Source organism: Rhinatrema bivittatum, chromosome 3 (assembly GCF_901001135.1).
Source record: "Rhinatrema bivittatum chromosome 3, aRhiBiv1.1, whole genome shotgun sequence".
Lineage (NCBI taxonomy): Eukaryota > Metazoa > Chordata > Amphibia > Gymnophiona > Rhinatrematidae > Rhinatrema > Rhinatrema bivittatum.
The window spans coordinates 104,640,983-104,656,317 of NC_042617.1; the positions used below are offsets into that span (position 1 = coordinate 104,640,983).

General features: G+C 43.1%; 1 protein-coding gene across 1 annotated transcript in view; it reads right to left on the minus strand.

Moving 5' to 3' along the window:
* Nucleotides 1-15,335, minus strand: part of SEL1L2 (SEL1L2 adaptor subunit of ERAD E3 ligase) — a 217,272-nt gene that overhangs the window by 72,235 nt on the left and 129,702 nt on the right. The window contains exon 11 of the mRNA XM_029596776.1: nucleotides 5,242-5,304. Coding sequence (XP_029452636.1) covers nucleotides 5,242-5,304 — 63 coding nt within the window. The remainder of the gene's footprint in view (nucleotides 1-5,241; nucleotides 5,305-15,335) is intronic.

Genomic DNA, 15,335 nt, shown 5'->3' on the forward strand with positions numbered 1-15,335 from the left:
CTTCATCAGGGGAGTCCTCGCTTCATCTTGTCTCCTCACTGTCGGGTTTCATACTACATTAAAATTTATCACATATAGAGTGGGTGGGATGTTGAGGAGTTTTGGATTGGATGTTGCCTATCATCATGAGACTGAGTCAAAACTCCAGAAGCCATATCATTGCACTGGTGACAATAAAAGGAAAAAAAGTAAGGGAATAATTTGCCAGGTCCAAAGCTGGGGCAGAAGTAAGGGCCTATCCCTCACCCTCCCCTCATCCTCCTCTCGCCTGTCTTATCCCTTTCTTCTCCCTGCACCCTGTCACCCTTCCGTTTCCGCGTCACCCGGCCGCCACCCTTCCCTAGTTCCCCCCCCCTCTACCCCCCCCTTTTATACTCATTGAAGTAACTTTGTCCCAGTTCTCTACCGCCTTCTTCAACTTTCGACACCTCCGTAATTCTACGTAGTTAAATGACACCTATACAGTTCGCCTGTACATAGTCTCCCCCTCCTCCTTTACATTATCCCCATACCTCCTTCTAACTATGCTTTCCCCTTCCCCTCCAACCCTTGCCCACCCTCCCTCCCCTGCCCTACCCCTAGCCTACCCTCCCCCTCCTCTCCCCCCCTCTCCCCTTCTCAATCGACTCCCATGGTTTCTTTTTTGTAATGTTTTATTTGTTCACTTTGTTATGTTTTCATCGTTATATTATATTATATTGTTGTATTGTTATATTGTTTTACTATATTATATATAATATATTATATTATATTGATATATTGTTATATTGTTATATTTTATTAATATTGTTATTTTGTTTCACTGTATCTCCCACCTGAGTTCTTTGTAAACCGGCATGATGTGCTTCACGAATGTCGGTAAATAAAAGTTAATAAATAAAATAAATAAATTTCTGAGCAATAAAGGCTTCTTCTGCTTCGGAAGTCTATGTGAGAGAGGAAGGATTTGGGGCCTTAAAGATTTTACAAAGAGGTCTGGCCAAATGGATCTAGAGACGACAGTAATCAACTGTGTCCGTTATATTTCATCATAATGGGGCAGAGAAAATGCAAAATAGAATCTACACGGTCTTGGGTAAGGAATTGCTGTCGCTGAGAAATTCACTACCCTAAGTAGATGGCATAAGAGGCTCAGAGCTAGCTCAATGAGGAGTTGCAGCATATCTGTAACAGAAGCTTGGAAAGAGAGAGAACAAAGCAGTAAATCATCAGCAATCTGAAGAACTTTCTGAGAAGTCAAAATCAGCGATAACATCACGCAATGCTTGAGAGATAATGGAAGAACATAAGATATGCCATACTGGGTTATACCATCAATCCCAGTAACCTGTCCCCAAGGGGGATGTATAAATCTTTGGGGTAGTCTGGTCCAAGTATAGCTTGTATTATAGCTCTTTAATTCATTTTCAGGGACTTTAAAAAACATATGGGGTCAGATTTTAAAACCTACGCGCGGGCATAGATTTGTGCGTGCAACGCGGCACGCACAAATCTACGGCCAATTTTATACCATGCGCACGCAGCCGCGCACATGTTATAAAATCCAGGGTCTGCGTGCGCAAGGGGGTGCACACTTGTGCAACTTGCGCACACCGAGCCCTAGGGGAGCCCCGATGGCTTTCCCTGTTCCCTCCGAGGCCGCTCTGAAATCGGAGCGGCCTCGGAGGGAACTTTCCATCTGCCCCCACCTTCCCCTACCTAACCCGCCCCCCAGCACTACCTACCCCCCCCCCCCCCCCCCCCCACTAACCTTTGTTCTATAAGTTGTGACTGCCTCCGGGCAGGTGTAGGTTGCGCGTGCCGGCCGAGTGCCGGCATGCAATCCCCCGGCACGGCCACTGTGCTGGAGGCCTCGGTCCTGCCCCGCCCCTTTTTTCAAGCCCCGGGACATACACACACCCCTGGGGCTTGCAAAATAGGCTCGGTGCGCATAGGAGCGGATACATGCATAACCCTTTTAAAATCCGCCCCATGTTGTTCTAGGAATTTTTTTTTTTTTTTTACTTTCTTTATTTATCATTTTCAAAAAAAAAAATAATACAAGAAAATAAATATATAGGTAGACTTTCTTACATCTGAATATAAAATGTAATCAGAATTTAGGGAGAAATTACTTTTCCTAAAAGAAAAATCCATATGTCCAGTCTCTTTTACTCATATCATAAATTGTTAGGCAAATAAACCATTTTATCAACTACCTTTTAAATATCTTAACAATGTTACACCCTAAAGGAAAACAAAAGGGGAGGCAAGGGAAAACTAAGTGAGAGAAATTATAGCAATTATATTTATACACAGTGGGGTAGATTTTATAATTTAGCGCGAGCCGCGCAGCCTGCCTTCGTTCCCTCCGAGGCCGCTCCGAAATCGGAGCGGCCTCGGAGGGAACTTTCTTTCGCCCTCCCCTCACCTTCCCCTCCCTTCCCCTACCTAACCCACCCCCCCCCGGCCCTATCTAAACCCCCCCCTACCTTTATTGCCGGATTTACGCCTGCCGGAGGCAGACGTAAATCTGTGAGTGCCAGCAGGCTGCTGGCACGCCATCACCCGACCCGGGGGCTGTTCCGGAGGGCACGGCCACGCCCCCAGAATGCCCCCGGGCTGAAACCACGCCCGCGGCACCGCCCCCGAAACGCCACATCACGACCGCCACGCCCCCGCCACGCCCCCGCCACGCCCCCGCCACACCTCTCCATGCAAGCCCCGGGACTTACGCGCATCCCGGGGCTTGCGCGCGCCGCTGAGCCTATGTAAAATAGGCTCGGCGCGCACAGGGGGGGGGGTTGGGGTAGGTTTTCGGGGGGTACGCACGTATCCTACGCGCTTAACCCTTTGAAAATCTACCCCAGTGACATTAACATAGGTTACAAGCTGGAGACATCATGCTTTTAGTAACCCTATCTTAATCAAGCGGAGAAGAGGTGGTAGGCCTACGGGCATCCACAAATTGATGAAGTTGTTCTATCTGAAAGAATATAAAACAGTCATCCCCTTTCTTAAGGATACACTTACAGGGATAACGAAGTGTAAAAGTGTATTCTAGAGAAACAACATCCTGCCTTAAAGACAGAAATTCTCTCCTCCTAATTTGAGTTATCTGAGCTAAATCCGGATATATTCTTATTGCTTGACCATAAAACATTAAAGGAAATTTTCTAAAGTAATTACGCATCACATTATTCAGGTCAAGCACAGAAATAAACGCAACTAGTAAAGTATTCCTTTCTAATACATCCGTATCGTAACTTTCTAAGAAGCTGGTTAAATTCGCTGGAATAATTGTTACAGGAGCAGTCCCTGCAGTAGAAGGTCTATTATTATTCAGAAATCTACAAAAGTTAATAGATGGCATATTTTCATCTGTAAATCCAAGACCTTCTCTGAAGAGTCTTTTCAACGTAGTAAAGGGAATCTCTCCAGCAACTTTAGGAAAATTCATAATTCACAAATTTAAATGCCTGATGTTGTTTTCCAGGATTTCCAAACGTTTGGAACAGGCCATCTGTTCTTTCATTACAGCCACATTAACAGCCTGAAGAGACTGAATTTTATGTTCAGTCTCTGAAACTTTATTTATTACCTCGGTGGCCTGCTCCTGAACTCCAAGTATCTTTTGTTGGAAATTATAATTTAGGGAGTCCATCTTTAATTCTAGTCTTTTCATGGATTGACCTTGGCCCGCCACCAGGTCCCACAGTGACTCAAGAGTCACTGTGGTAATATTGGGGACTCACCGATAACGCCGAGAGATATTATATTCTGACCTCCATCCATCGTAGCCTCCTCATTTCTCCCTCTGAGGCAGGCTTCAAGATTTGAGGTCCCTGAAGCTCCCACTCCAGCAGCACCTTCTGTTCCTGCCCGGGCGAGTTCCTTCGTTCTCGGCGTGTTACCTGAGTCAGCTTCCACCCCCCCAGTCGCATTGACCGCGTCATCAACCTGCGACTGATAAGTGACTCCGTCGGGGTCACGCTGCACCGGAGGCGGTCTGATGTCGGCGCCAAGCCTATTTTGCATAGGCCCGGTGATGCGCGCAAGCCCTGGGACATGCGTATGTCCCGGGGCTTGAAAAAAGGGGCGGGGAGTGGGGGGGCGGGGCGGGACCGAAGCCTCCGGCGCAGCGGCTGTGCCGGGGGATTGCGCACCAGCACTCGGCCGGCGGGGGCAACCTACACTTGGCTGTGCACGCATGTTATAAAATCGGGCGTAGATACGAATAACTGGCCCATATAGAATAAAGAAACCATAAATTGTAAACAGAAACATGCAGACAAAAACTGAACTGGAAATTGCAACAAATTAGACTCTGTATGCAATGTGACAATGGAAAAACAGAAACATCACCATTCACAAAATATCAATAAAATAAAGAAATATAAATAATTAATCAGAATAGAAAAATCATACTAAAAAATATTTCAAAATAACTGATGAATAGAATAATATCCAAAAATTAAAAACAAACATTCTTCAACCTTGCACAACTCGGGCCTACTGCTATGTAGACCTCCTGCTCCTATCCTCGGCACCGGCCTATGCTCTAAAGAGCTCGTTCCCACTCCTCGCTCCAGTACATGGCCCCACTATACTTTTTCCTCTTCAGGACCCCAGCACTGATGGGAAAGAGATGGCCTTCCCGCACTGCCCCCAGAATGGTGGTGCTCTAGGCGGCCGCCTTAGCCTAGGCTTCTACTGGTCCTGCTGATAAGCTGTTCCAGGCATCCACCATCCTCTCAATAAAGAAGTTTTTTCTCATATTTCTTCTCATCCTCCCTCTATTCTGTTTTATGTCATGATCCTTTGGAAAAGGCTACGTTAAATATGCTAGATTTTAATATTTGTACGATATCCTATCTTTCTTTTCTCTACAGAGTACATTTCAAATTCCTTATGACTCTCTGTGTAGGGTTTGTACTGTGGACCTTTAACAATTTTAAAAGCTCTCCTATGACATCTATGATGGCTCATCCTCCTGCATGTTCCAAATTATTTTCTCAGGCTGTGATCAAAATCTTATTTTGTTCCAAAAATCTATTAAATATATCTGCTTTTACAACAGGTGCTATTCAGGTATTTTCTTTTCCTATTCAGCTTCTGGGGTCTTAATAAAATTTGGGTTAATCAAATCAAAGCTAACTTCTACTGCATATCATCTAATTTAGTACATATGATACATTGTAAATACCAATTCAAACTGATTTATATCTAATGACTTTATATCGTAGATAAAACAATACTTACCACTGCAACTCCATGTCCTTGAAGGTAAATAAGACCCAACCCACACAGTCCAATTGGATTACCCTAAAACAGATTATGCATATAGAATTTATTTTCATTTTACTTTTTTATTAGTAAATCTTTTTGCATGTGTTGCATTTATGGGGCATATATATTATAGGTAAGGATAACTTAATTTCAGAGAGGGGAAAAGTAATACAACCTCTCCCTCTCCAAGAAAACCAAAGGAAGGATTTTATCAATAAAATGAAACTATCCTTTCAAATATTTAAATAAAACTTTTGTGAGGTGGAAAAATAAAGTAAAAATTTATTGCTTAAGTACTGAAGTGGTCTATTTTCTAATCTATTAATTAATTTCTAAAAATATACAAGAAGGTCCACCCAGAGCTTAAGAGGCCTACATTCTGGGATGCACTCGTGCATATATGTGGATTGAAAAAAACCCACCTTTGTCACATGTCTGGAAAATTTGGTGTGGATGGGACAAACATACATAGATATAAATCTCATATATCTTCTTCTTCTTGGGGATGTATAGGTTTCCCCTCTATGCAGCCTATATATCCCTTTCAATAAAAGATTCTGAAGATTTGCAATAATATAAGCAGAAGACTAAGGCATCAGCTAATACTAAAGCTTAGCCTAGGACCTGGCCTAAGACCTGCAGAGAATTCAAGCAGAAGACATACAGAGGCATAGCACTGAATTGAAGTTACAGAGACAGATAAAAGACATTCTCAGACATACATGGACATACAATATGTTAGCATATTGATTAATTGGCTTCTAAAGATAAAGAACAGGTGAACAGTAGAAACTCATGGTCATGGGGTAAGTAAGAGAGATTAACAAATAAGAAGAAACTTCAAAGAGCTGACCACATCAAGGATTCATTGTTTGTGCCTTAGAAACTTGCTAGAAGTCCCTATGACATAAGGACATTCAATCTGATTGGGTAAAATAGAAGCAAAACTGTAATCAGATAATGGAAGGTAGACATTGAGGGGTAGATTTTCAAAAGGTTACGCGCCTAATATACGCACGTAACCCTTTAAAACCTACCCCTGCGCGCGCAAGCCCCGGACGCGCATATGTCCCGGGGCTTTGAAAAAGGGGCGGTCCGGGGGCAGGGGCGGTCCCGAGTCCTCCAGCACAGCGGCTGTGCCGGGGGATGGCGTGCTGGCAGCCAGCCGGCACGCGCAAGTTACGCCTGACTCAGGCAGGCGTAACTTTGATAACAAAGGTGGGGGGGGGGGGATTTAGGTAGGGCTGGGGGGTGGGTTAGATAGGGGAAGGTAGGTGGATTGAAAGGAAAGTTCCCTCTGAGACCGCTCTGATTTCGGAGTGGCCTCGGAGGGAACGGGGAAAGCCATGCGCACGCCAATCCCGGATTTTATAACATGCATGCGTGCGTGCGGCATGCAGAATAGATTCAGTCACAAGTATGCAATGTACTTGTTAGGAGAATTTACCTACGGCCCAATTTATCCTTTTTACACAATAAAAAGATGAAATGGACAATCGGATTGGTCAAATAATTCTTGACTTAGGAATCCTGGGCATATACCAGTTATGTAAAAGGTATAAATTGGTCTCTTATATTATTGCATATTATTCAGTATAATAATTTTTGATGCACAGTTGAGCTTGAAACTCAAACTTTTAAAAATAAAACTAAATATTGTCACAGAAGGAGTTGCCATTTGCTCTGTGTTATCTATTAGCTCATAAAGTGATATTGCATCGGCCTTAGAACTACTGTAAGAACCAGCTGTTGGAATATTTAGTAGTTTTATTAGAAAAGTTATTAGAAAAGTTTCTATTTTTCTTTACAATGCAAAATACCCAAAATAAGTACTATATTCATTCTTATTGGTTAATTTGTACTTAACATGTTTATTTCCGTTTACATTTTTTTTAATAAGTCTTTATTTTTCATTTTCCAAAAAAGTATACCAGTTTAGTGTTGAGGACAATTTCCAAAGGCTTTTACACAGGTAAGCACATATTCACCTATCTAGGATGGTTTTTTAAAAAATTTGCTTCCCCCCCCCCCCCCTCAGTGCAGGTAAAAGTAAGCATATCATTTTACAGCACACATAATTTTACCCATAGGGACAAGGAAGCAGGGTAAGAATGGGAAAGGAAAAGTATAAACATTGATTTATTACTGCATTTACAGTCCTTTCTGTAAAGCAGGTGTAAAATCCAAGAGTACTTAGTGAGTGCTCCTGGTCATTTTCAAACGGGAACTCCATGGGAATTTTATAATCCGTGCGGGCGGTGTGCGCAAGGAGGGGAGGATTTCTGCAAAGTTCGTGCGGTGACGCATTTTGGCTTTCCTCCAATTAAGGAGTGGACTGGGAGAGAACTTCCCTACCCCCCTACCTAACCTTCCTTCCTCTTCCCCTCTCCTCCCCACTCATTAAACCCTACCTATCTAACCTTATTTTTATTGTTTTCATACTTACTTCAGGGCCCGACCTGAAGTAAGTTGCGAGCGCCAGTAGCCAGGACAGCGATCAATGGCGCTGTCCTGGCCCATCCCCGCCCCTTCCCTCCCCATCCAGAACACGCACCCCCGGTCCGCCCCTTGCAGGAAGGCCGGCACTTATGCGCATACTGGCCTTTACGCGCATGGCCGGGCATTTTGGAAAATAGGCTTGGTGCACGCAAGGCCCAGCCATGCGCGTAAAGGCCAGATTTTACACATGGGGCTATTTAAAATCTATCCGATTGTATGTTTATTTATTTATTTATTTAAGAGTTTTTATATACCGTCATTAAGTTATTCACCATCACAATGGTTTACAATAGGGCACCAGTAAAAATATGGGTCGTACATTACATAGGTGGTGCCAACAGTATTCGGTAACAATAAGGTGTTTATTAGGGGGATTAAGTGTATCATAGCAATATGTCCTGAAGGTTGCCTACAGTTAAAAATGTTGAAATAATTCGGTGAGGATTTATAAAATAAGGCATTCAGGTGCTTTAAGCCGCATATCTTTGCTTAATTGCCTGCATCAGTTTTCTTTCTTGAAGGCTTGTATGTAAAGCCAGGTTTTGAGCTGTGTTTTGAAAAGTTTATGATTGCTCTGGAGTCTAAGGTCAAGGGGCATGGAGTTCCATAATTTGGGACAGGCTAGGGACAGAGCTCGTTCCCTCACTTGGGTAAGTCTTGCGGTTTTCACAGAAGGAATGGGAAGGAGTGCTCTGTTTGCTGACCTTAGATTTCTGTGTGGGACATGTACTCTAAGTGCAGTATTCAGCCATTCTGCTTTATCGTCGTGGATAAGTTTGTGTATTAGGCACAGTGCTTTGAACTGTATTCTTTGTTCTATGGGAGGCCAATGTAGGGTGGCTAGCGTATCTGTTATGTGGTCTCTTTTGTTTTTTCCTGTGAGAATTCTTGCAGCAGCGTTTTGTAAAATCTGTAGAGGTCTCACTGTAGTGTTAGGTAGGCCTAGTAGCAAGGCATTACAATAGTCTGTGCTTGCGAAAATTAGCGATTGGAGCACAGTACGGAAATGGGGTAATGATAGTAATGGTTTGAGTTTTCTTAGTGTCATGAGTTTAGCATATCCTTCCTTAACCTTTATTGATACGTGTTGTTTGAGGCTTAGTTCATTGTCAATTATTACTCAGAGATTGCGAACTTTCTTTACTAAGTCAATTTGATGGTTGTTATTGAGAAATATTGGGGTTTGAGTAATGTTCATGCTTTTCCTTTCTAAGTGTATAAATTTGGTTTTATCAATGTTGATTATTAGCTCCATTTGGTTTAGAAGTTGTTTTATTATTTCAAGATAAATCATGGCTAGGCCTATTGTTTTTTCAATAGTTTCATCGATTGGTAAGATTAACTGGATGTCGTCAGCGTAGATGTAGTGTATGATTCCAAGTCCGGCGAGGAGATGGCATAGTGGCAGAAGATATATGTTAAACAGCGTAGCAGAAAGTGCTGACCCTTGTGGGACTCCAGTTTTCAAGGTAATCTTGTCGGATAGTGTGTTTTTGATTTGAACTTGAAATGTTCTGTTATTTAGATATGATTTAAACCATTTAATTGTTTTGTCTTGCAGACCTATTTCTTCGAGTCTTTTGATAAGTATTATGTGATTCACTGTGTCAAAGGCTGCCGATAAATCTAATAATATCAGAATATATTGTTGACCGTTATCGAACCCTCTTAGTATATTATCCGTTAGTGTGAGTAGGAGTGTTTCAGTACTATAGTGCTTACGGAAACCGTGCTGGGATGGGTAAAGGATATTGTTATTATCTAAGTGCTCAGATAACTGCGTTTGTACTGTTTTTTCGATTAATTTGGCCATTAGAGGTAAGTTTGACACTGGTTTGTAGTTAGCTAGTATTTGGGGGTCCATGTTTTTCTTTTTGATTGTTGGTTTGATGATTGCTCCTTTCAGTGTGTCTGGCACGTGTCCTTCTTCTAGGGAGTAGTTTATAATTTTTCTGAAGGTGGGCGCGGTGATTTCAGTAAGCTTTTTGATTTCTACTATGGGTAGTGAGTCTATTTGGTGTGGGGCAGGATTTAGTTTCTTGATCATGTTCTCGACCTGATAGTCTGTTATTTCGGTAAATTCGGACCAAGGTGTCACGTCTCTTTTACTCATTTTAATCTCTTGTTTGGGTGTCTTAGGTATTTTGTTTCTCAGGGTCTCAATTTTGTCATTAAAAAGTCTCGCTATTTCATTGCATCTGTTTTCTGGTATATTCTCTGGTGAGTTTGTGTTGTCTTTGGTAAGATTATCAACTATTCTGAATAGGGTTTTGGGGTTATTCATGTGTTTCTCTAACTTTGTGCTAATGTAAGTTTTTTTTGCTTCGAGGATTGTTTTTTTGTAAAAGGCTAGTTGTTTTCGATATTGTGTCAGATGGTCGACCGATTTGTGATTTTGCCAGATTTTCTCTATTTTCCTAAGTTTTTGTTTTAGTTCCTTAATTTGTTTCGTGTACCATGGATTTTTTTGTTTTGGTTCTTTTGCGATTATGGTTTTTTGCGGGTTTATGTTATCCACTAACTTTCTAGTCAGATTGATCCAGGCTGTTGTTGCTGTAGTACAGTCAGGGTGATTAAAAGATTTAAGTTCATCTTGTAGTTTGTCTTTTAGCGTTTCAGTGTTAAACGGGGGGCGATACGTGATTATCATTGGTTTCTTTTTTGGTTTTTCAATTATTTTTGTAGCTGCTAAAGTGGTTTTAATGAGTAGGTGATCTGACCATGGTATTTGTGTGTAACTAGTGCTTTTTTCTATGAGATGGTTAGTGTTTATGAATGTGAGGTCAAGTGAGTGTCCGGCCCTATGTGTGGGTATGTAGTGAAAGTGGAGGCACATAACCTAAGTTTTGCTCACAAACAAATAAGACAAGTAGGGTTACCCTGTTAAGTTCTTCTTTAATTGATCTCTCCAGTATCACTGTTACATCTGAAATATCCAAATTTGTTTGAGCCAATCTTTGCTCTAAAACTTGATTATCTCGTTATCTCCCACCCGGCAGGAAAAAAGCTCTCATCTGGCACATGCAAAATTTTCTCTCGATACTTCTTAAAAAGATTTCATGGTAAAATACCCAATACCTGGGAGAAGTTCAAGAGTCAAAAATTCAGGTGCCTTGTCTAATTTTTCCTCTGTTCAACCTTACAATGTAACAACACCTTATCTTGTATTAAAATTGCATTTACTGAGATCAGTTCTGTAACATAATCTTTCATCACTTTAATTCTCTATCATATTCTTTAATACAGGACTCTTGATTATAAGGCAACATCTTCATATTTTGTGCAAGAGATTACAAACTGGTTGAAGGATAGAAGACAGCGTGTGATGGTAAATGGAACCTGCTCTGAAGAGAAAATGGTGTTAAGTGGAATGCCACAGGGATCACTGTTGGGACCGGTTCTATTCAATATTTTTGTGAACGACATTGTGGAAGAGATAGAAGGTAACGTTTGTCTATTTGCGGATGATACTAAGATTTGCAACAGAGTGGACACTCTGGAAGGAGTAGAGAGAATGAGACGTGATTTAAGGAAGCTTGAAACGTGGGCGAGGATATGGCAGCTGGGATTCAATGCCAAGAAGTGCAGGGTCATGCATCTGGGATGTGGTAATCCAAAAGAGATGTATGTGATGGGAGGTGAAGGGCTGTTGTGCACAGAACAAGAGAGAGACCTTGGGGTGATAGTGTCTAGCAATCTGAAGACTGCGAAGCAATGTGACAAGGGAGTAGCAAAAGCCAGAAGAATGCTGGGCTGCATTGAGAGGAATAACCAGTACGAAAACGGAGGTGATAATCCCCTTGTACAGGTCCTTGGTGAGGCCTCACCTGGAGTAATGTGTTCAGTTCTGGAGACTGTATCTCAAAAGGGACAGAGTTAGGATGGAGGCAGTGCAGAGAAGGGTGACCAAAATGGTAGTGGGTCTACATCAAATGACCTATGAGGAGAAGCTGAAGGAACTAAATATGTATACCCTGGAGGAGAGGAGGTGCAGGGGAGATATGATACAAACCTTCAGATACCTGAAAGGTTTTAATGATACACAAACAACGACAAACCTTTTCCTCTGGAAAGAAATCAGTAGAACTAGGGGTCACGAAATGAAAATCCAGGGGACGACGACTCAGAATCAATGTCAGGAAATATTTCTTCACAGAAAGGGTGGTGGATGCCTGGAATGCCCTTCCAGCAGAGGTGGTGAAGACAAAAACAATAAAATATTTCAAAGGGGCATGGGATAAATACTGTGTATCCCTTAAGGCTAGAGGATGGGAATGAAGTAGAGTGCATGGGGATAACTTTCTGGTGTGGCAGTTAATACCCTTAACCAATAAGCCTGATACTTCTGATGCAGCTCCAACATTGCTCTCTGCTTCAATGGCAGGGAGGAAAGAGGAAAAGGGGAATTAGTCAGAAGATGGAAACGAAGAAAAGAGGGCATGGGGGTAACTTGCTGGTATGGTGGTTACTACCCTTAGGGCCGTATTTTTAAACCTACGTGCACAGGGTACATTTGTGCATGCTACCCGGCATGCAGAAATGTACGCACGATTTTTTAACATGCATGTGCAGCCGCGCGCATGTAATAAAATTCAGGGTCGGCGCGTGTAAGGGGGTGGACACTAGTTCACTTTGCACGCACCGAGCCCTAGGGAAGTCCTGAAGGTTTTCCTCGGAGGGAACATTACTTCCGCCCCGCCCTCCCCCCACTTTCCCCTCCCTTCCCCTACCTAACCCGCCCCCCCAGCCCTACCTAAACAACCCCCCTAATCTTTATTTCATAAGTTGCGCCTGCCTCTGGGCAGGCGTAGGTTGCGCGCGCCGGCTGAATGCTGGCGCGCGATCCCCCAGCACGGCTGCTGTGCCGGAGGCCCCCGCCCCTTTCACAAAGCCCCAGGACATATGCTCGTCGCCAGGCCTATGCAAAATAGGCTCGGTGCGCGCAGGAGGAATTACGTGCGTAACCCTTTTAAAATCCGCCCCTTAACCAATAAGCCTTCATACTGCTGATACAACTTCATTATTCTCTCTGCTTAAACAGCAAAAGGTAACAGTGAATTGGACTCAAACAGCAACCAACAAGGCCCCTGGCTTGATGGTCTGGGAAGAAGATATGTATGGGGGTGAATTGTATGGTGCAGCAGATACTACCATAAGCTTGCTGGCCAGACTGAATGGACCATTTGGTCTTTTCTGCCATCATATCTATCTTTATATGTTTCTATGAATCTGTTTTTACCAAAACATCTCATAAAGCATCCAGAGTTACTGCTGCAGACTTAAGCAGGGGAGGTTTACTTGTACTAGGCCATAGAGAAGAAGTACTCATTGGCAGCTTGCCCAGATTCATTTCTATACTTAAACTTCATGGCCCTATTTTAACTCCAAGTCACCAAACCATGGTCTTGCAGCACGATGACTTTTTTCCTCTATTGATATTTCCATTTGGAGAAATGCTGGCATAATCTCTGCTCCCTCAAGGGACCATCCAGCATCTGCATCGTCATTCATTTCCAAACTCCTGGTTCAGGCTTTGTCGCATTCTCTCTGCAATAGTGGCAAGCAATCTGGAGGGGTTAGAGAGATGTCCTCCTCCATCTATATAATGATTCTCTACATGCTCCAGGAAAAATGCCATGTCAATGGTGGTGTCAATCCCAACTGAAGCTAAGGGTCCACAACCCATGTCGAGGTTCCAACAGATTGCCAAGTCCATGGACCAGGCAGAGGCCTCCGCCCGACAGGCCATACCAGGCCTTGCTCAGAAGATCCTAGAACAACAGAGGTCCTTGAGTCCCTGCTTTGGCAGTGGACCGCCTCAGCCAACGCCTGGATTCCACGATACAACAGGGGGTGTCCGTCCCTCCCGCTGGAAATCTCTCACCTCCCGTGCCTGCCTCATGTCCGGTCCTACCGCTCCCAGCTCCTCCACGTTTCGCCGGGGACCCCCAGCTGTGCTGCGGCTTCATCAATCAGTGCCAAATGCACTTTTGCCTGCAGTCCACTCTCTTTCCCATAGACATAAGAACATAAGAAATTGCTATGCTGGGTCAGACCAAGGGTCCATCAAGCGCATCATCCTGTTTCCAACAGAGACCAAACCAGGCCACAAGAACCTGGCAATTACCCAAACACTAAGAAGATCCCATGCTACTGATGCAATTAATAGCAATGGCTATTCCCTAACGGGTAGATTTTCAAAGGGGTATGCGCGTAGGATACGCGTGTACCCCCTGAAAACCTACCCCAAACCCCCCCCCTGTGCACGCCGAGCCTATTTTGCATAGTCTCGGCGGTGCGCGCAAACCCTGGGCCCTCCGAGGCCGCTCCGATTTCGGAGCGGCCTCGGAGGGAACAGGCAACGCATGCCGGGCTCGGCGTGCACAGGTTGCACAAATGTGCACCCCCTTGCGTGCGCCGACCCCAGATTTTATAAGATACGCGCAGCTACACACGTATCTTATAAAATCCAGGATACTTTTGTTCGCGCCTGGTGCGTGAACAAAAGTACGCCCTCGCGCAATTTTATAAAATCCGGCCCTAAGTAAACTTGATTAATAGCAGTTAATGGACTTCTCCTCCAAGAACTTATCCAAACCTTTTTTGAACGCAGCTACACTAACTGCACTATCCACATCGTGTGGCAACAAATTCCAGAGCTTTATTGTGCGCTGAGTGAAAAAGAATTTTCTCCGATTAGTCTTAATTGTGCTACTTGCTAACTTTATGGAATGCCCCCTAGTCCTTCTATTATTCGAAAGTGTAAATAACAGATTCACATCTACTCATTCAAAACCTCTCATGATCTTAAAGACCTCTATCATATCCCCCCTAAGCCATCTCTTCTCCAAGTTGAACAGCCCTAACCTCTTCAGCCTTTCCTCATAGGGGAGCTGTTCGATCCCCTTTATCAGTTTGGTTGCCCTTCTCTGTACCTTCTCCATCGCAACTATATCTTTTTTGAGATGCGGCTACCAGAATTGTACACAGAATTCAAGGTGCGGTCTCACTATGGAGTGATATAGAGGCATTATGACATTTTCCGTTTTATTAACCATCCATTCCTAATAATTCCTAATATTCTCTTTGCTTTTTTGATGTCTGCAGCACACTGAGCCGACGATTTTAAAGTATTATCCACTATGATGCCTAGATCTTTTAACTGGGTGGTAGCTCCTAATATGGAACCTAATATCGTGTAACTACAGCAAGGGTTATTTTTCCCTATATGCAACACCTTGCACTTGTCCACATTAAATGTCATCTGCCATTTGGATGCCCAATCTTCCAGTTTTGCAAGGTCCTCCTGTAATGTATCACAATTCACTTGTGATTTAACTACCCTGAATAATTTTGTATCATCCGCAAATTTGATAACCTCACTCATCGTATTCCTTTCCAGATCATTTATATATATATATATATATATATATATATATATATATATATATTGAAAAGCACTGGTCCAAGTACAAATTCCTGAGGCACTCCACTGTTTACCCTTTTCCACTGAGAAAATTGACCATTTAATCCTACTCTCTGTTTCCAGTCTTTTAACCAGTTTGTAA